At 41.8% G+C, this 22809-nt stretch overlaps 1 protein-coding gene across 2 annotated transcripts in view; it reads right to left on the bottom strand.

The window, feature by feature from the left end:
* Positions 1–1108: 1108 nt before the first annotated feature.
* CEP162 (centrosomal protein 162) overlaps positions 1109–22809 on the bottom strand; it is a 256920-nt gene continuing 235219 nt past the window's right edge. Inside the window, exons 23-26 of one of the 2 annotated variants that reach the window (XM_069726421.1) lie at positions 13419–13560; positions 9598–9696; positions 2489–2623; positions 1109–1389 (exon numbers count right to left, since the gene is read on the bottom strand). In XM_069726421.1, coding sequence (XP_069582522.1) covers positions 1189–1389; positions 2489–2623; positions 9598–9696; positions 13419–13560 — 577 coding nt within the window. In that variant the 3' untranslated portion in view covers positions 1109–1188. Of the gene's footprint in view, positions 1390–2488; positions 2624–9597; positions 9697–13418; positions 13561–22809 lie in introns of those variants that run through there. The other variant, XR_011312415.1, reaches the window with a different exon arrangement.

The raw sequence follows: 22809 nt of genomic DNA, 5'->3' as shown, positions 1-22809 counted from the left end.
CTATGCAGCATAAATAGTAAAAACATAGAATGTTAAAAATAATCATAATAAAAAAACCATTATATTCTCACCTTCCGAAGTCCGCCGCAGCCTTTCCCGGTCCTGTCGCTCCGGTCCCAAGAATGCATTGCAGCAATGACCAGAGATCACGTGGCAGTTTTGCGAGACCGCTACATGATCATGGGTTATTGCCGCTAGGCATTACTGGGAACGGAAGGTCGCGAGGAGCATCGGTAAAGGCCTGGGCTGGATCCGGGGGCCGACGGAAGGTGAGTACATAACTATTTTTAATTTTAATTGTTTTTTTTTTAACAGGGATATGGTGCCCACATTGCTATATACTACGTGGCCTGTGTTATATACTACGTGGGCTGTGTTATATAATGCGTGGGCTGTGCTATATACTACGTGCCTGTGCAATATACTATGCGAGCTGTGTTATATACTACATGAGCTGTGTAATATACTATGTGGGCCGTGTTATATACTGCGTGGGCTGTGTTATATGCTATGTGTGCTGTGTTATATACTACGTGGCTGTGTTATATACTGCATGGGCTGTGTTATATACTACGTGGCTGTGCTATAGACTACGCGGGCTGTGTTATATACTACGTGGCTGTGCATTCTAGGATACCCGATGCGTTAGAATCGGGCAACCATCTAGTATAATATAATTATATATAATCTCCCGTGGAAGAAGGCACACTAGCCTGCTCCTCCATCTTTTCTATACATATGAATGCCGTTTCCACGGCTCTATTTGATTCTTATGATAACATAGTTTCCACTTTGGATTTATACAGACTAGATGTTTGGGGTGGATATATGGCATTTTTTTGTAACTAATTGGCCACACCTGTGGTTCGACTATTGGCAGTTTTCACCACCTGATTATCCCTTTTGTTACAGGTATGTTTTTACCAATTATGTATTAAAGCACTAATTCTTTAATGTTACTGTTCTTTTTTGTGCAAATTTGTTTTTTATATGTGCCATATAATATATATATATATATATATATATATATATATATATATATATATATATATATATATATATATATATATATAAAGAAAGGAAAATTAATTAAGCAAAAAAATCTTTATAGACAAAATACAAATGTATACAAGTTATCTTTCAACAATAAATTATAGGATGCATTGCATTTTTAATAAGTCATACTTGTCAGTATAATTCTGATGCTTCAGATGCGGATGTAGGTATGACAACGCCCTGCTTCTGTAACATTCGGAGAACATCTAATATTGCATCTAACTCAGTTCTAAACTTCTCGAGTTCCATGTTTTTTTGTTGCACAAGCCTCCTCCATTTCTCAATTTCCTTAACTTGTGTAACTTCAGCAACATGACGCGTTTGATCAATTATCTGCAAATAGGTGTAAAAAAACACATCTAAATTTCTTGCAATATTGGCTACAGGAAGTGAAGTGAGAGAGGGAAAGAACAACACACGAGCATGTGTGTGTGTGTGTTCGTGTGTATGTCTGGAATATAAAAAATGCAAAATGTCACAGATTTATATGTATATCCTGTTAAATTCTACATCAATTGATTTAAAGAGGTTGTCTACTACTTTATCATTGATTATCTATCCTTAGGATAGGTCATCAATGTCTGATTGATCGGGGTCTGATGCCTGGAATCCCCGCCGATCAGCTGTTCTCAGTGTTGGTCGGCTGGAAATGCTCAATTGCGGAGCTACTATGTCTCTTCATAGGAGGCGAATGTGCAGTACCCGGGCGTGACCACTATCAGAAGACAGAGCAGCTCCGCAACTAAGTACTTCCTTCCGGCAGCCGCCAACTCAGAGTAGCTGATCAGCGGGGGTGCCAGGTGTCAGACCCCAACCGATCAGACATTAATGACTTATCCGAAGGAAAGTCATCAGTGATAAAGTAGTGGACACCTCTTTAATCATTTGTTAGCACTAAAAGCATCCAATCTGAACTTCTTGTAGGTGATGATGCCAACTTGTTTATATACCTGGATGGGAAAATGTCTGTTCTTATGTGGCAAAAAATCAGCACATATAATGTAGCTTTCATTTTGGGGGCAGGATAACATTACTGTCTCAAACATCCTGAATGCATATAAGGGTATGTACACACATCAGATATTTTACAACATGGACAGATGCACTTTCCATTTAAGCCCACTGTTTCTGTGCTTAGGTAACACCAGATTGTGCTCATTGAATTCTAAGTAATTGGCAATTTGAGATTAATGGCATAATCAACATTCCTGTTAGGTGTTAAATCACTCCAGAATTCACTGCCTACTCAACAAATGAGACATGTCAACAGTTTTCAGGGCTGGTTATTATTATCTATTGAGTGAAAGATGTATTATATGGCCTTTAGGGAATGATAGGATAAGGTGAGCTGATAAGAGCTTGGCTTGTAAAGGACGATACATAAATATTAATGATGCTTCGCTGGCAGATTGTAAAGGAGCTGCTACTCTACCTGTTGGAGTTCTTGCTCCCTTTGTGAATGACGGATTTCCATCTGTTTGATTTTACATTCAAGTGTTAAAAAGTGCTTCATTTCTGGACTGTGACATTCTTTGGCCATCTTTAGTTCACCCAGCAGTTTTGCCATCTTTTAGAGAGAGGGGAAAAGAGAGTAATTATGGAGAGGTTTGTAGAAAGAATACATTAAAGCTAAAGGTGATTGTCTTTCAAAGGAGCACAAAAGCTCTGTATATTGTACATATTCCTCCATTCATTTTTAAATTAACACAACTTATAACCCCTGGATAGAATATAACCCCTGGATAACAATGATTTATATTAAACCAGATAACCATCTGTAACCTGATAAGAATTGGAGTTTTTGGACTAAGGCCGGACTTATAGACCTGACCTAACTTGAAGGCTTTTAAAAAAGGTTCCACTCTACAATATATTAAACCCAGAAAGCTACCTCAGAAAGCTGGCTGCAGTGCCTCCTCAGTTTGCTGGCCACATTGCCCCATTGCTATGCCAATCGTAGTCCCTCATCATTTTCAGGTAGAGAATCTGCTCCTCAACATGTAGAAGAGGAGATCCTCCTACATGCCTGTATGCATGCACAGCATGGGATTGTGGCTAGAGGTACTTGCACAGATTTTCTGTGCTGTGTGTACAAATGTCTGTATTATCTGTAAAATCTGACACTTGCAAGCAAATGCCTTGTGTAAGGCTACTTTCACACTAGCGTCGTACGAAGCAATGCATCGTGGCGACGTACCGACGCATGCTGTGAAAGCGCAGCACAACGGGGGCAGCGGATGCAGTTTTACAACGCATCCGCTGCCCCATTGTGAGCTCCGGGGAGGAGGGGGCGGAGTTCCGGCCGCGCATGCACGGTCGGAAATGGCGGACACAATGCCCCAAAAAAAGTTACATGCAACTTTTTTTGGTGCCGACGGTCCGCTAAACACGACGCAACCGTCGCACTAATATGTTAGTCAGTGTGCATAGGTTGCCTTTGTTCTCAGCAATCTTGTATGTAGGCAAAAAGAACATTACACCTGATGAACAAGCATTTGCTCGTTCATCTGATTAGCAGCCGGTTTAGATTTTATGATTATCATGAAACAAGTGTTTCTGGAAAGATTGTTCATGATAATCGCACAGTGTAGCTGAACGTTGATGAGCAAAACACATACATTTCTATATACAATACCTGCGGTGTTCACACACTACCTTGCATTATTTCATAGTTTTTAGTAGAGAAAGCATGTTCAATAATCAAAAAATTATGCAACAACTGCAGTCTCTCCTCAATGCTTTACTACCCCTTACAGGTTTGTATATATGCTGTGTAAGGACAAATTCTAAAGAGGTTAAGGGCATGCAGAATTGATTTCAGAGTATTGCAAGGACTGATTCAGATGCTGCAATTGAAAATCAGCAGTGAAAATAATGGCAATTGCCACACATTGATATACACAGTTTAAATAAGGAGTTTTCTTTCATATCATAAGCAAGAGATATGTACTATTACATTTACCTCTGTAAAAGATCAGATCTAAACATTGGAGTACAATGCAAAAAAAAAAACCATTCAATAACATCTTAAAGATGTTCCCCAGCCTGAAAAAACCTCACAGAATGCTAGAAATAAAAAAGGGTGTTTTGTTACTTAAAAGGCTTGTTATGTCACTCCCTGACGATGCAGCAGCGAAACGTACGTTGGAGTGGTGTGTGCAGGGGACGGTGCGAGCTCCAGACCGGTGAGCACTGTGGCATTATGTGACTTCTTTTGATTTATATTTTCCAGGACCATTGGTTTTTTGATCACTTGATCACATTTGAGGCATTTACTATTATTATTTGCCTCTATTTATTATTTTTACAATATTTTTGCAAGTTTTTTTAGTTACTTATTTACTCATGCACCTTCATTGATCACTTGATATTGTTTATAAATTGAATATTCATTCACTTTATTATAAATATAATTTTTTCACACACACACACACACACACACACACACACACACACATACATATATATATATACACACATATATATATATATATATATATATATATATATATATATTTGTATACCGATGGTTTTGGCAGATAAAAAATGAAAAAAATATAGTAAATCATATACTTACTGCTACATGGTCTGTTGCTCCCTGTCCCCTGTGTGACACATCTTTTTTCCATATTTATACACATATGGATTTTTCTATATGTGTATAATTTTATATATTTTTTATATATTAAAATTGGTTTATTGGACATTCATTGTTTTTAATTTATTTCTCATAAAATTCTTGTGCATTGTGCGGCTTTTATCTAATATATAATTGCCTAGAATACTACTTCCTGCAATTTGTGCCAACTTCCGTGGCTTTGTCCGGAGCTAATGTCCGGAGCTAATGTCCGGAGATAAGTGACGTCAACAGTGTCCAGTGTCTGATTGGTTGCCGCCTGCTGCGAGCGACCAATCAGAAACGTGCCGTACTGTGACACACTCCGCCCGCCATTTTGGTGTGATTTTTGAATTTTTACCTCACAGCAAGTTTCTACTGCGTGGAGGCGGGCCCAGTGACGTTGCTCTTCAAGCTCCTGCCGAATTTCGTCAAAAAAATGATAATACCATTTACCAAAACTATATATATTTAGTTGTGAGGTGGTTCAGTGACATTTTCACACCAATTTTGAACTTTTGTTTGGTGTTTTCTCCATATACTGCCTATTATTTTTGTTCTTTCTTACTATTATTTATTAATTGTATTATTCTTACACTTGAATAAAGTATATATGGATTCTAGACTCCCGATTCTTTAGAATCGGGCTGCCATCTAGTGATCTATATAATTGTCTAAGGGTCACTTCCGTCTGCCTGCCTTTCTGTCTGTCACGGATATTCATTGGTCGCGGCCTCTGTCTGTCATGGAAATACAAGTTGCTGATTGGTCGTGGCAAAACGCCCACGACCATTGCCACGACCAATCAGCGACGGGCACAGTCCAGCGGCAACATGGCCGCTCCTTCCTCCCCGCAGTCAGTGCCCGCTCCATACTCCCCTCCAGTCAGCGCTCACACAGGGTTAATGGCAGCGCTAATGGACCGCGTTATGCCGTGGTGTAACGCACTCCATTAACCCTGCTATTAACCCTTTGTGACCAACTGTTTTACTATTGATGCTGCCTATGCAGCATCAATAGTAAAAAGATCTAAAGTTAAAAATAATAATAATAAAAAATCAACATATACTCACCTTCCGGCGCCTTTCCCGCTCCGCGCGACGCTCTGGTGACCGGTCCATGCATTGCGATCTCGCGAGACCGCAATGCACTCTTCAGATGGGAGCGCGCGAGGAGCGTCGGTAAACGCTTCCTGGATCCAGGAGCCAACAGAAGGTGATTATATTACTGTTTTTTATTTTAATTCTTTTTTTTAACAGGGATATGATGCCCACATTGCTATATAATACGTGGGCTGTGCAATATACTACGTGGGCTGTGCAATATACTACGTGGGCTGGGCAATATACTACGTGGGCTGGGCAATATACTAGGCGGGCTGTGCAATATACTACGTGACTGGGCAATATAGTACGTGACTGGGCAATATAGTATGTGGCTGTGCAATATACTACGCGGGCTGTGCAATATACTACGTAACTGGGCAATATAGTACGTGACTGGGCAATATAGTATGTGGCTGTGCAATATACTACGCGGGCTGTGCTATATAGTACATGACCGGGCAATATATTACGTGGCTGGGCAATATACTATGTGGCTGGGCAATATACTATGTGGCTGGGCAATATACTACGTGACTGGGCAATATAGTAAGTGACTGGGCAATATACTATGTGGCTGGGCAATATACTAAGTGGCTGGGCAATATAGTATGTGGCTGTGCAATATACTACGCGGGCTGTGCAATATAGTACATGACCGGGCAATATATTACGTGGCTGGGCAATATACTATGTGGCTGGGCAATATACTACGTGACTGGGCAATATACAACGTGGCTGGGCAATATACAACGTGGCTGGGCAATATACTACGTGGCTGGGCAATATACTACGTGGCTGGGCAATATACTACGTGGCTGGGCAATATACTACGTGGCTGGGCAATATACTACGTGGCTGGGCAATATACTACGTGACTGGGCAATATACTACGTGGCTGGGCAATATACTACGTGGCTGGGCAATATACTACGTGGCTGGGCAATATACTACGTGGTTGGGCAATATACTACGTGGCTGGGCAATATACTACGTGACTGGGTAATATACTATGTGGCTGGGCAATATACTACGTGGACATGCATATTCTAGAATCCCCGATACATTTGAATCGGGCTAACATCTAGTTTCATCAGGACTATCATATCCTGATGAAAAAAATGTAAAAGCGGATTTACAGAACAGAGCTGCCTATTCTGACACTCAGCAGGTGGATGTAATGGCCAACAACAGATTTTGGAAAAGAATAGGTGCATACAGATACTGAAGAGGAACTAGAAAGAAGGAACAGAAAAACTGCTGTTCTTAAATTGAGATCCTATGGTGCTTTGGATTTATGATAAGAAACATCTCTTTGTAAGGTGTGTAAAGCTAAGTTAGAGATATGTAATAAAATGGAGGGGGTCGAGATCTGTCTCAAATGATTAGATTTTGGCCCAAGACCAGGCCATCCCGAAAGGAGCAAATTAGCCAGAAAGGTTGAAATGCAAATAATGGTTTTCATACTAACAGAAAAAGGTATTTTCTATATGGTGGTAAATCAGAGTCCAGGAAAGTTTTCTTGCCTTAGGCATGTCTGCGTGATTTGCTGAGAAATACAGCTTCAACAGATATAATTTTAAATGAAGTGCAAGTAAGTTCGAGTGGATAACAGAACCCCAACAGAGGAGATCTACTTTGAAGTCAGAACTCTTGAGGCAACCAGATTGCTTGTTCTACCCATTCATGAAGGTATCAATAGTGGACCCATCACTGAAGAGAGTGACTGACTGATAAGTGAAGGAGTGTAGACTGAGCTAGATAATATTTAATATTTTGTTGTACAACATCAGAATTGCTCACTGAGGGGGTGAGTGTGAAACTGGGCTTATGAAATCACAAGGAACTTTGTTAAGGCCATTGTGGCTGTAGCCAAGTTGTTTTTTTTGTACCACAAATTGGTAGTAACTGGGACTGTTAGAAAAGTTGGGGAAATGTTGATGAGTCTGGCAGACAGGGTGTGTGTAGGAATGCATCCTTGATATTTAAGGAGAAGAGAGCTCTTTCTGTTCAAAGGGGTACACTAACTGTCCTAAAGGATTAAATCTGGAAACATTTAACAACGGACATAGCAGTTGAACCATCTGAGTTCTAAAACTCAGCACACTAACCCATCGTTTTTGCAGACAAAAGGGTTTGTATAAAAACCATAGAAGCAGTCTGACAAACTGTTGCCACCTTCTCCAAAAGAGTTGGGATGGTATGAAACAGGGTGAAAAAAATGGCTTGGGACATGTAAGAAAATTTCATTTTGTAGCTTCGTATCCAGGAATCTTGAACAACGAGATATTTTCTGAAGAGAAGATGTCCCATCTCACCCATGATGGGTGGGGGATGCCCTTTGTGCCAAGATGGACTTTACCGAAGAGGATTTGGAGACCTGAAGAAGATGATGCTAGTGAGGAAGACCATTTTTGCAATGAGTCCTCTAGAAAGGCAAACATCTAGATGTTTTGCAAAACCATTTTTTTTTTTAATTCTATTCTTTTGTTTGTTGTTACTAAAATTCTTACTGTGGAGGGAAACACTTTGGGGGCTTGGTTGAGGGTGTCGAAAGGAAACTCCCCTTTGGGAGAAAGGCGTCCTTGTTGGAGACAATGAAGGATTCTTGAGTACCACAATAAAGCAGTCGACCAGAGAGGAGAGTTTGGACTGATCCTCATTAAAATCTGAATCTGAATGGAGGATGAGAGGTGTTCATCTCTATAAGAGATGTCTGAGTGGACTGGAGGAAAGAGAATTTGACAAGACAGGGGATGCGGATATCAGCCTAGGACCGTAGCTGTTTATGTGACCCTCCTGCAGCTGTGAAGTCCACATCATCAGAAGGAAGGGAAGTGGCAGGATTTAGATGCCTTTGAGAGGGATAACAATCTCAGAACCAGTGTGAGCTAAAGAGTGGGGATTGCATGAGAGGGTTTGCAAAAAGATTGCCTTAGGCCAAATTAGTGAACAGGGCCCTGCTACAAGAAAATTTTACAATACAGAAGAAGCATGCAAAATGCATGCATATAGCTGTTCTCTGCCTGGGAGTCTTGCCTATGTGTTGACATGTTAATAAAGAATATAGGCCCCCACAGCTATAGCCTTTGATTGGCTGCAGTGGTCAGTTCTGACAAAACAGAAAGTACACACACTGGCACTTTACTTTCTGCTCGGTCGTGAAATACATTTTATCTTTGTAACCAATCAATGATTACAAACGAGACACTGTTAGGTAACGTTCACATTTGCGTTGTGCGCCGCTGCGTCGGCGACGCAACGCACAACGCAAATAAAAACGCACCAAAATGCACGCAAAAATGCTGCGTTTTGCGACGCATGCGTCCTTTTTTGCCAAAATTTGGACGCAAGAAAAATGCAACTTGTTGTGTTTTCTGCGCCCGACGCTTGCGGCATAAAAAACGCATGCGTCGCACAACGCATGTCCATGCGTCCCCCATGTTAAATATAGGGGCGCATGACGCATGCGTCGCCGCTGCGTCGCCCGACGCAAACACGCAAAACGCTAATGTGAACGTAGCCTTACAAGTGATTGGCTACAGCAATCACAAGCACATCTGGAAAGAACAGAAAGCACAGGGCAGTACTGGTATAGGAGATGTGTTGGCTCGGTAAGTTAATTTTTTTTATCGCATTCTGAGTGTTTTTTTTTTTAGAAAACCAATTGAGGGCTGGACAACATTCTTAGGAACTGTATTTTTTTTTTTTTTTAATTTTCATCTGGTAGTAATTTGCTTTGGTCTTTACATTATTTTTGTGCAACTATAAAATGTTTGCTTTTTCTTTAAATCAAAATACTGCTGATTTGAATAAAGGTACCTCCTTCTGTAGAGCTTCTTCTCTGATTCGTAAAACAGCCAGGGTGTCTCTGTCCTTCTGTAGCTCAACAACTTGCTTTTGGAGGTGCTTTATAAGGATCTTTAAGAAAAAATGTAAGCAATGTTTTATATTATGGAATGAAACATTTTCTGCATGAAATCCTTCCTGCCACAGGAAGTAAGGGTGCGTGTCCACGGTCCAGACTGTCGGAGCTTTGGACAGAGTGGAAAACCCTCTCCGCCCAAAGCACCGCCCCCTTCTGTACGCGCAGTGATTCCGGATGTGTTCATTGCACACATCCGGAATTGCCGCACCCTATACATAGGACTGTTATTTACCTTGTGGAGACGGAGCGTCGCCGCAAGGTAAACAGACATGCTGCGTTCTAAAAAGACGCACCGCATGTCCGGAAACGCAGGGCCGCCGGATGCGTGTTCGCACGCATAGTGGAGACGGGATTTCATAAAATCACCTCCACTATGCTGTAACATCTTGACGCTGCAGGTTGAACGCTGCGGCTGTACGCAGTGTTCAATCCGCAGCTATTCCGGATGTAATCCGGCCTGTGGACACATACCCTAACTCTTATTACCTTAATTGCCAGTTACTGTATCGGGACGTAGAGTTACATCCCAAAGAAGGCAGAGGCACAAGAGTATCCACAACAAGAGTTGGCTGTAATATCCAGCCAATTTTACAGGTCATCGTCAACCTTTGCAAAGCAATTATGGGGTGGTGATGGGTTGCTTTGGGCTCTGGGTCTGCCATATACTACCATGTAGTATATCCAACTGGGTATATACTCAAAAACGTTCAAAACTGACAAATTCAAATCTCCCGGAAAAAACAAGTCTTCATATGGATACATCAACAAAGACTCCACAATAAAAAAGTGGAGGGGGGAAAAACAATGCTCAGGTTAATAAGCAAATCAATTCACAGGATCCTGGTCTTGCAATGATGAGGATGTAGCGCTAAGCTTAAAAATCAAAAAGCGGCACCAGAGATCCAGACAGGTAGAAGACTACCATCGGGCGGCCACAAACCACAGACGTGTCTGCTGGAATGCGGTCTTTTGATTCAATCACCTCTAGATGATTTTTAAAAATGATCATATGTAATCAGGGAGAAAGAAAAGATGTAAGGTTACTACTCCAGTATTTAGTGTTTAGTGACTTGAGCTCCAAGGGCAAATTTAAAGGTTTTCTGCAAATATTTAACCCGGTGTTTTTTGTTAACCCCTAGAGACAAAAGCATTTGGGAATAATTAAAAGCTTTCGGTCCAGGTCACACCTTGAAGAATTGTAATGGATTTGTGGTGCAGACTGCTAACTGCAAATTTCTGGTAATATACAGTACTATACATAGTGTGAATGTTTGCGTATTTAAAAACCCATCCTCAAGTAGCAGTAAAAATATGCAGGGAACTAGGTGACAGATTATCACTTCACATTTCATTGTTTAAATGTAATGTATAGGGTAAAAACCAAAGCATAATATGTGAAAAATACTACATTTAACGTGAAGGCAAAGTATGACAGCTGCATCGAAAATTGTTTCTCATGTGTGGACCAGGTCTAATACTTCTTTTGGCCTTATATTGGCAGTTTGCAGCGCTGGGGTCCTGGGTTCAAATCCCACCAACGACAACATCTGCAAGGAGTTTGTATGTTCTCCCCGTGTTTGCGCGGGTTTCCTCCGGGTACTCCGGTTTCCTCCCACATTCCAGAGACATACTGATAGGGAATCTAGATTGTGAGCCCCATTGGGGACAACGATGATAATGTGTGCAAAAACTGTAAAACGCTACGGAATTTTTAGGTACCGTATATACTCGAGTATAAGCCGAGATTTTCAGCCCATATTTTTGGGCTGAAAGTCCCCCTCTCGGCTTATACTCGAGTCATATACCCGGGGGTCGGCAGGTGAGGGGGAGCGGGGGCTGTGTAGTTATACTTACCTGCTGCGGCGCAGTCCCTGCAGTCCCTGGCTTCCCCGGCGCTGCAGATTCTCCCTGTACTGAGCGGTCACATGGCACCGCTCATTACAGAAATGAATAGGCGGCTCCACCTCCCATAGGGGAGGAGCCGCATATTCATTGCTGTAAATGATCGGTAACTGTGACCGCTCAATTACAGGAAGAATCTGCAGCGTCGGGGAAGCAGGGACCGCGCCGGAGCAGGTAAGGGGAGCGCTGCACGATATTTACCTGCTCCTCGCTCCGGTGCGGCTCCCTCTGCAGCGTCCTCTAGCAATGACGCTCAGGTTAGAGGGCGCTGTGGCGTAGTCAGTGCGCGCCCTCTGCTGAGCGTCAGTGCTGGAGACGGAGCCGCACGAGGAGCAGGTAAATATTGAAAGCGCCGGCGTCTTGAGCAAGAAAGGTGAGTATGTGATTTTTTTTTTTTATTGCAGAACCAGCAGCAGCATTCTATATGGCACAGCATTATATGGAGCAACTATGGGGCAATAATCAACGGTGCAGAGCAATATATATGGGGCACAGCATTATATATGGAGCATCTATGGGGCCATAATCAACGGTGCAGAACATTCCATATGGCACAGCTTTATGTGGAGCATCTATGGGGCCATAATCAACGGTGCAGAGCATTCTATATGGGGCACATCATTATATATGGAGCACCTATGGGGCCATAATCAACGGTGCAGAACATTCCATATGGCACAGCTTTATGTGGAGCATCTATGGGGCCATAATCAATTGTGCAGAGCAATATACCATATATGGGGCACAGCTTTATAAGGAGCATCTATGGGGCCATAATCAATGGTGCAGAGCAATATACCGTATATGGGGCACAGCTTTAAAAGGAGCATCTATGGGGCCATAATCAATGGTGCAGAGCAATACATATGGGGCACAGCTTTATAAGGAGCATCTATGGGGCCATAATTAATGGTGCAGAGCAATATACCATATATGGGGCACAGCTTTATAAGGAGCATCTATGGGGCCATAATCAACGGTGCAGAGCAATATATATGGGGCACAGCTTTATAAGGAGCATCTATGGGGCCATAATCAATGGTGCAGAGCAATACATATGGGGCACAGCTTTATAAGGAGCATCTATGGGGCCATAATTAATGGTGCAGAGCAATATACCATATATGGGGCACAGCTTTATAAGGAGCATCTATGGGGCCATAATCAACGGTGCAGAGCAATATATATGGGGCACAGCTTTATAAGGAGCATCTATGGGGCCATAATCAACGGTGCAGAGCAATATATATATGGCACATCTATGGGGCCATAATGAACGGTATAGAGCATTCTATATAGCACAGTTGCATATGGAGCATCTATGGGGCAATAATGAACGGTATGGAGCATCTATTTTTATTTTTGAAATTTACCAGTAGCTGCTGCATTTTCCACCCTAGGCTTATACTCGAGTCAATAAGTTTTCCCAGTTTTTTGTGGCAAAATTAGGGGGGTCGGCTTATACTCGGGTCGGCTTATACTCGAGTATATACGGTATATTCACAGCTTTTTTAACTTGGAATTTGGAGTCGTCCCTGCTTAAAATATTCTTTGAATAAACTTCATATTGATTTAAATGCAAAAATACATCTATACTGCACATCGCGTGTGTGTGTTTTTGTTCATTAAAGTGTTATTTTTTCAGCGAGTAGGAAAGAAAATCAACTTGTCAATTCTTAAAATGCTTGTTTGAAAAAAAAAACAAAACCTCGAAATGTAACATCTAAAATCAATAGAAAAAGAAAAAAGGCCTGATGTGTCAAAAAGAAACAAAAAAATTAAACAAAAACAGCAAATTAGGAAACTAGATTACCTCTTGAGTTGAAAGTGTACTACTTAGCTCAGCCACCCTAGATGAAGAATGTTCTAATGCCTGCTGACAAATTAGCTTTTCCATCTCTCTCTGGTGCGACTGTCTAAGTGAAGCAACCTGTTGAGCTGCCTCTTCTTTTGATCTACAAATCAACATAAAAAGGAATGGATATTATTAAAGTCCAAAATGAAAACAAATAACATACGCACATTTTACAACTAACCTTTCCTACGTTTTCACAGAATTAATTTTATATCGCAGAAAAAGAAAATAATTGCATTTAATTGAAAAATTACCATGATTTGTTTTCATTAGATCATCAACCTATGAAAAGGAGTTAATTTGTTCAAAAGCTTAAGAATTGAAGATAAAAGACAGATTATATATAATCTATATATAAATATATATTTATATATAAGTGTTCCCCTTGTTTGTCTACCCCAGCTGTCCTTAGTGGTAGTGGGGATTCACTAGTGTGAATCCTGTCCTTCCCTATGCAGGGCTTATTGCCAGGGTAAGGCAGGGATTAGGTTCCTGCCTGGCAATAGGTGCAGAACCGATATAGGGACGTTTAGGGCACACAAGGTGATGGTAGATCTGCCTAGGCGTCTCCCCTCCCCCTTCCTTAGTGTTGGGTTCCCTTCCCCTTATTCCGTTGTGTTGCACTTATTCTTTCCTACATTGTGCGTGACATGAACAGGTAATGTGGTTTTATTTCAACGCGTTTCAAAATGCACTCACCTTTTAAGCATCAGAACCACAAGTACATCAGGTTCTACACAAGGTGTGTACTTGTGGTCTCCTGATGAAACGAATGCACTTCATAACACGCTGAGAATAAAAGCGCATTACCTGCTCTATCATCTCAAGTGTTTTCTGACATCTTTATCTATTGAGGCACCAGAAGCGAAGCATAACTGCTTCTCCACATCTATTCATTTCAATGTTGGATTTGCCAACCTGCGGAGGAGCAGCGGCTGGGCTTCTTATGTCAGAGCCCATCTCAGTGCTGTGCTTTCTCACACCATGACCAAGTAAGATGTTTCCGCATTTACAAACACGTGTTGTCTGGATAATGGCCTATTTTGTGCTCCTTTGTCCTAGTCTGTATGTGTACATTTTCAGAATAAAATTACAATATTACTACTCACCAGTGTGACTCGGAGAGCAACTATTGCTACCAAAATCTACATTTTTTTGTGAAGCGCACTAAACATACATAAAAGTAAACTTATCAGCTAAAAACAGAAAACAAGACTACTTACCTGCAGACTTAGTGGTAATCTGCAGGTAAAAAGCATTCTAAAAATGAGTGGCAGTCTACGGGCTCATTCAGACATTTGTTTTTTGTGTACATTCTATCAGAGTGGTTTCCACAAAATTGTGGATCAAATTAGCAATGCAGATATATGGGTCCGTGAAATTAACAAAAACAGACAGCACTTTGTTGTTATCTGTGTGCTGTCAGTTTTTCACGGAAAGGTATATAGGCAAAGGTAGAGAAACTTTTTTTTCTCTTCTGAGAAAAATTGATAAAACTCAGACTAGGATGGCAATGATGAAAATCTAATGAAACTAAGAACACAATCACTGATGAAACTAGAACCATTTTTCTCTTACGTGAAAAGAAATGGAAGTCTCAATGAGCAAGTACCAGGAAAAAATACTTTATATTCAGAGAAGCCTGTCTCCAGTTGTTGGGGCAGAGCAGACGCCGTGAACAGACAGTACAAAGTGGGCATGCAGTAATCACATCCACTTCTCAGCGGCAGTCTGTGGCTATAGCATGCCTGCTTTGTACCGGAAAGATATATATCTTGGTACCGTGTTAGCCAGTAGATAGAAAAATATTTAGAATTGAGATTCCTCAGTGGTTGATACCTTTTAATAGCTAACTGAAAAGATGGTAACAAATTGTAAGCTGTGTAGTCTCGAAAGCTTGCAATTTGTTACCATCTTTTCAGTTAGCCATTAAAAAGGTATCAACCACTGAGGACTGTCAATTCGAAATATTTTTCTTGCTTTGTACTGAGCGCTTACTGTTCACAGCCTCAGCGCAGCCCCAATGACAAGAGGCAAGCCTCTGCAGGAGGAATAAAACTTATTTTTGACATATGAGAAAAATGACCCTAGTTTCATCAGTGATTAAGTTCAGAGTTTTATCAGATTTCCAAAGTGCAAGGGGAAGTGGTTACCGAATGCCCACTCTGTATGAAGTAAGCTTCTGCAGGGAGAAAACGAACATTATTTTCTCCCTGTAGCTGCTCTTCTAATTTGGCTGATGGACTTGTTTAAAATTCTATTACCTGCAGATTAGCACTATGCCTGCATATACATAGCGCTTTTATTTTATTTAAGCTGACAATGTCCCTTTAAAGGGGTTGTCCGGGATTTTTATATTAGTGGCCGCTTTTTAGAATAAACCATCAATATCTGATTGGTGGATTTTTGAAACCCAACATCGCCATGATCATCTGTTACTAATCCCACCCCATCCCCTTCCAAAAAACCCCGAGTAATTCTGGGGTTTTAATTTTTTGTTCCTTACAGCATTTACCCATAGGGTTAATTAGCTTTAGATTTTGATAAATTAGACATTTAAGGACACAACTATATCACATGTTTATTTTTAATTTTCATTATTTACTTTTACTGGGAGAAGAGGTAAGGGGATTTAAGTTTTTAAATTTTTTTCTGTATTTTAAAAAATATTTTGGGGGTTTGATCTTTGCATTTTATCAGCCATAATGTCCTAATGTTTTCATCAATGCAGATGTACAGAGTCTGTTTTTTTTCACCAGACGAGTTATCTTTTTTAAAAGCCTCATTTTGGGATACATACAATATATTGATAAGTGGTATTTCAAAGCCTATTGTTTGATAGATTTACACTGACAAGCAGTCTACACTGTGTGCAGAATTATTAGGCAAGTTGTATTTTGACCACATGATATCGTTTATACATGTTGTACTACTCCAAGCTGTTCAGGATTGGGAGCCAACTAACAATTAAGTAAATCAGGTGATGTGCATCTCTGTAATGAGGAGGGGTTTTGTCTAATGACATCAAAACCCTATATAAGGTGTGCTTAATTATTAGGCAACTTCCTTTCCTTTGGCAAAATGGGTCAGAAGAGAGATTTGTCGGGCTCTGAAAAGTCCCAAATTGTGAGCTGTCTTGCAGAGGGATGCAGCAGTCTTCAAATTGCCAAACTTTTGAAGCGTGATCACCGAACAATCAAGCGTTTCATGGCAAATAGCCAACAGGGTCGCAAGAAGCGTGTTGGGCAAAAAAGGTGCAAAATAACTGCCCATGAATTGAGGGAAATCAAGCGTGAAGCTGCCAAGATGCCATTTGCCACTAGTTTTGCCATATTTCAGAGCTGCAACGTTACTGGAGTAACAAAAAGCACAAGGTGTGTGATACTCAGGGACATGGCCAAGGTAAGGAAGGCTGAAAAACGACCACCTTTGAACAAGAAACATAAGATAAAATGTCAAGACTGGGCCAAGAAATACCTTAATATAGAAGATGCTAAGCACAGCCTAAATAGGGGAGGTGCACAGTCATAGGTGCCCAAACCTGAACGTATACAATATAAAGTGACTAGCACACTCCAGGGTGTTGTGATGCAAAAAAGTGGGGATTTATTACATACAGTAAATCACAAACGTTTCGGTCGATACTGGACCTTCATCAGTGTGCTACAAAAAAGGAATTATATACAGAACAAAAAACAATAAATGTGTTGTACATATGAAAGACAAAAACAAAACAGAAACAAAAGTATATACATCACGGAGACACAGGTCATAAAATGAGGAGAGAGAACAATGACCCTGGAGGACATTCAACTTGCGTGGATACAGGTGTATATATATATATATATATACATACATAATTCTTTAAATCATAGGCTGCAAGTTCTAACATGGAAAAGCCGTTGGTACGCTGAGGACATAGGTCCAAGAGGGAGTGTGAGAGGACTACTTTGTGGAACACGAGCGGTGAAGTGATATGCCGAGGGGAGAGTTGGTGTACAGTGAACACATACCTAGGTATAATTGTATACTTGTATGGCCCCAAAAACAATAGACTACTCGGATTTGCATCTAGAGATGAGAAAACGGGGTTACGGTCACAGACACTAATGGTGCCGAGTGTGTGTGGAGCTAAATAAGGCTACCTACCAATCAGACATGCTGGAAAAAAAGCAACAAGCCGGGAAGAAACAGAACCAGGCTGGTCTGTGGAGTAATGGTGAAATAATAATGGAAATGTAAGACAAGATGCTATTATGTGTACATGGAGAGTAATAAGGAGGGGTACATACCAACTGACGGTGAGTCAGAATAATGGGTGGCGCTGAGGCTCAAAAGAGCTGTCTGTAGGAGGAGGGTAAAAATCTATTGTTAATGTACTACTACAGAGACCATGTAAATTGTACCGCCATAAGTTGCAGAGTGACGCTGAGAGACTTACCAGTACGCCAGGACACTAGGGATAAATGCGGTATCCACCGCTAATAGAGTGTGTGCAGGGATTGCCGGCATGGCCCTTTATATAGTGGGGCAGAGCACATAGTGTGCTGTGTGAGCTGGCAAGACACAGGAAGGGGTGGGGCGGTGATGACATGGGAGTCAGCTGACTAATGGGGGCGGTGATCTGAGCGCTCCACTGACAAAAAAAAAAAAAATATAAGAGGTGTATTCCAGCTGCTGGGATGAGGTGTTAGCTGACCGCAGAGGGCGGTGATGTGAGCGTTCCACAAATGGAGGTGCATTCCAGTTGAGAGGAGCAGTGAATAGCCGTGCATTAGTGGTGGCCGAAAGGTGTCACAAAACGGCAGTGGAGAAGTGAAGTCAGAGTGGGCGATTCTGTGAAAAAGAGCAAAGATAATTACTATGCTATATTGAACACATTAAGCAGCAGACATGATAACTACATTGGAATATACCAAACGTGCAATATTGATACCGATATAGATGCAAACCAAGGGGTTATACAGGTAAAAAAACTGGGTTATATTACAGACCTGGAGAATAGGAATAACAATAATTATTGTTAGCAAAAACTCACAGTGAGTTGCGGGGGTGAAAAGGACAACCCCTTAATTATGGGATATACAAGACCCAAAGATACTATACCATAGCATAATGGTTGCATGATAAAAAAAGGTGCACTTAGGTATAAACCTGATGAAAGAAACCATATGGGGCCACTAAAGATAGAGGTACTCCTGTCAAGGAAACAGAACTGCAGGTTATAAATAATATGATAACAAAATGTAGAATCATAAGGCAACAATAGCACATTGATGTTACAGATGATCAGAAATTGGATTTTTAATTTCAAATGAAGGACATTAGTTCGTAATCCCTGTTGAGACCTTTGGGACTTAAGGTGTTAAGCTCGTGTATCCAATAAGCCTCCCTACGCTTCAGTATAGTAACTCTGTCTCCCCCGCGGCGAGGTGGTGTGACCTGTTCGATTATTTGAAATCTGAGTTGGGACAGGTTGTGGCCTTTCTCTATAAAATGAGACGGTAATGGGAGCATGAGATTTTTGCACCGAATGGTGGACTTATGTTTAGATATACGTGATTTTACTGACTGAGTGGTCTCGCCCACATATAAAAGACCACAGGGGCATTTGATCAAATAGACTGCGTAATTAGTATCACAGGTAAAAAAGTTGTTGATTGGGTATCTCTTTCCTGTGTGTGGGTGATGTATGGTATTGCCCCGCAGTACGTTGTTGCACTGATTGCAACTCAGGCACGGGAAGGTACCCGTTTTGGGGTTGGCTAGAAAACGCTGAGTTGGGCCAGAGTGTGTGGGGCCAATGTCTGCACGGACTAGGTTATCCTTGATATTACGCGGTCTTTTAAAGCATGGGAGAAAAGGATGTTGAAATTCTTGGATCGTGGGGTATGCTTCTTGAAGAATATGCCAATGTTGGCGAATGGTTCTGTGTAGTTTATAAGCTGCAGGATGGTACTGGTGTACAAATGGGATCCGTGACGTAGCGGATATCCTGTCTCTGGTAGTACTGTTGGTCTGGGCGGTATCAAGGATACGTGGTGGATAACCCCTTTCACGGAATTTTGACCTCATCTCAGTTGTTCTAAGGTCTTTGGTGGCAGGGTCTGAGACTATTTTTGATACCCTGTTTAGTTGTGATTTGGGAATAGATTTTATCATGTTTTTGGGGTGGAAACTACTGTAATGCAACAGACTGTTGCGGTCCGTAGGTTTTGAGTATAAATCTGTTGACAAATTCCCATTATCATCTTTGATGACCAATGTATCGAGGAAACTGATTTGGTGAGTGTCATACGTCATCGTGAAATCCAATCCGGGCCATGAGGTCCTAAGAACTTGAAAAAAGGCTTGTAGGGTTCTAAGATCACCCCCCCAGACACAGAAGACATCATCTATATAGCGCTTCCATGTCAATGCATGGCTACGAAAGAGATCTTGAGTGTATATAGATGTGTCTTCGTAATGGGCCATGTAGGCATTGGCATATGGAGGTGCCATGTTCGAGCCCATGGCCGAGCCCTTTATTTGGAGATAGTAGGTGTCTTCGAACAAGAAAAAGTTATTATTCAGAACGATAGACAGGAGCTCACAACACAGGTCAGAAAGATCGGGGTTCATGTGATTAGTGGTGAGTAGCCAGCGGACAGATTGTATGCCATTTGTATGGGGTATGGACGTGTACAAGTCCTTCACGTCAAAGGATACTAGATAGGCGTCAGGAGGGACAGGGGATATGTTCCTAACAGTTTCCAGAAAGGCACCCGTGTCAAGAAGGAAGGAAGTGGTGTTCCTAATGAGGGGTGTCAAGATCTTTTCTAAGTAGATAGAAATGGGAGCCAAGATCGAATCAGTAGATGCCACAATGGGTCTACCAGGTGGATTATGTAAACACTTGTGGATCTTGGGTAGGATGTAAATAACTGGTGTAATCGGATGTTTCTTAGTCAAAAAGGCCCGAGTTTTGCAATCTAGGATGCCCCGGGTTTGAAACCCATCTAGAGTTGTGCGGATGACATCTTGGATGGTTTGAGTGGGATTATAGGAAAGTTTTTTGTATGTGGTAGTGTCGCTGAGTTGGCGGTACACTTCATTCTTATAAAGGGTTTTGTCCATTACCACTATGGCCCCACCCTTATCTGCTGGCTTGATAATGATGTCCTTCTCTTGTTTTAAGGATGTTAAGGCCTGTCTCTCGGTAACGGAAAGATTTGAAGGGTAGTGGATCCTACCTCTATCCGTGTCGTTCCTCAGTTTTTGAAAAGATTTGTCTACAAATTGGATGAAGGTCTCAAGGGGATGTGACCCTTTTGGTGGCTGATATGTGCTCTTATCACGTAGCCCAAGGCTAGCTGCAGTAATCCCTATAGGTGCCATGGCTTGTAGGTTAGCGGGTGTTGCATGGTCTGTATCAGCAAAGTGTAACTTGAGTCTTAAGGATCTGTAGAACTTCTGCAGATCCATATCCATTTGGAACGTGTTGTGTTTGTAACTCGGACAAAATGAGAGCCCTTTCTGTAAGGCGCTGTGTTCAGCTACCCCTAGAGTTTTGGAGGAAATATTTACGACTAACGGTTGTGTACCTGAGATCGTGTCACTCTCGCAAAGTCCATGTTTCTGGGTCCTGTGAAGCCCCCGTCTGGCCCTCTTCTTTTGCCTTGTCGTTTCTGTCGGCCTAAAAAACGACCCGGATTCGGGTATCTGCCAGGTCGCTCTGGATCCGAATCTGACGTAGTGTAGTCTACTGATGAATGGTAGCCTTCCTGCCTGGAAGGTTTTCTGGAGGTAGACTTGTCCTGCCATTGGTACACTCTATTTAGTTCATAGTCCTCAAGGTCCCTTTGGAACTTGGTCCTTTTTTTCAGCTCGATGTCGCGGCGATGTAGACTGATGTTAGAATCGATTTTCTTCTTAAGGGAATTAAATTCGTCAACCGATATGGTGGAAGAGAGTTGACTCTCGAGATTCTTGATCTGTTCCTGGGTGGTAGAGATCTCCTTGTGAAGGTGTTCTAATGTTAGGACCATAAGATCAAAGGAGCATTTGTTTAAAATCAATTCAAACTTAGTACAGAATTCAGTGGAATTGCTAAATAGGGTGGGACGGAGTGAAACCCTTAGGCCCCGGGGAATCCTCTGAGCTTTGAGATACTCAGTTAGAGTGGCCCCATGCAGTTCGAGATTGGTGCAGCGTCGGAGTTCGCGCTCCCAATCCCTACCCCGTATTTCACAGGGGGGGATCTTAAGGAAGTCGCTAGGAACTTTGGACAACGCGATAATGTTGGATGTCTCCTCTGGGTTATATGAAAAGGTTAAAGCTGACATGACAATGTCGGCGTGCTGAGCATATGGGAAGATACTGTGATATAGAAGATGCTAAGCACAGCCTAAATAGGGGAGGTGCACAGTCATCAGTAGACTACACTACGTCAGATTCGGATCCAGAGCGACCTGGCAGATACCCGAATCCGGGTCGTTTTTTAGGCCGACAGAAACGACAAGGCAAAAGAAGAGGGCCAGACGGGGGCTTCACAGGACCCAGAAACATGGACTTTGCGAGAGTGACACGATCTCAGGTACACAACCGTTAGTCGTAAATATTTCCTCCAAAACTCTAGGGGTAGCTGAACACAGCGCCTTACAGAAAGGGCTCTCATTTTGTCCGAGTTACAAACACAACACGTTCCAAATGGATATGGATCTGCAGAAGTTCTACAGATCCTTAAGACTCAAGTTACACTTTGCTGATACAGACCATGCAACACCCCCTAACCTACAAGCCATGGCACCTATAGGGATTACTGCAGCTAGCCTTGGGCTACGTGATAAGAGCACATATCAGCCACCAAAAGGGTCACATCCCCTTGAGACCTTCATCCAATTTGTAGACAAATCTTTTCAAAAACTGAGGAACGACACGGATAGAGGTAGGATCCACTACCCTTCAAATCTTTCCGTTACCGAGAGACAGGCCTTAACATCCTTAAAACAAGAGAAGGACATCATTATCAAGCCAGCAGATAAGGGTGGGGCCATAGTGGTAATGGACAAAACCCTTTATAAGAATGAAGTGTACCGCCAACTCAGCGACACTACCACATACAAAAAACTTTCCTATAATCCCACTCAAACCATCCAAGATGTCATCCGCACAACTCTAGATGGGTTTCAAACCCGGGGCATCCTAGATTGCAAAACTCGGGCCTTTTTGACTAAGAAACATCCGATTACACCAGTTATTTACATCCTACCCAAGATCCACAAGTGTTTACATAATCCACCTGGTAGACCCATTGTGGCATCTACTGATTCGATCTTGGCTCCCATTTCTATCTACTTAGAAAAGATCT

Source organism: Ranitomeya imitator, chromosome 5 (genome assembly GCF_032444005.1).
Source record: "Ranitomeya imitator isolate aRanImi1 chromosome 5, aRanImi1.pri, whole genome shotgun sequence".
Lineage (NCBI taxonomy): Eukaryota > Metazoa > Chordata > Amphibia > Anura > Dendrobatidae > Ranitomeya > Ranitomeya imitator.
The sequence above is the reverse complement of the archived record's forward strand: the minus strand, read 5'-3'. Positions and strand labels throughout refer to the sequence as shown.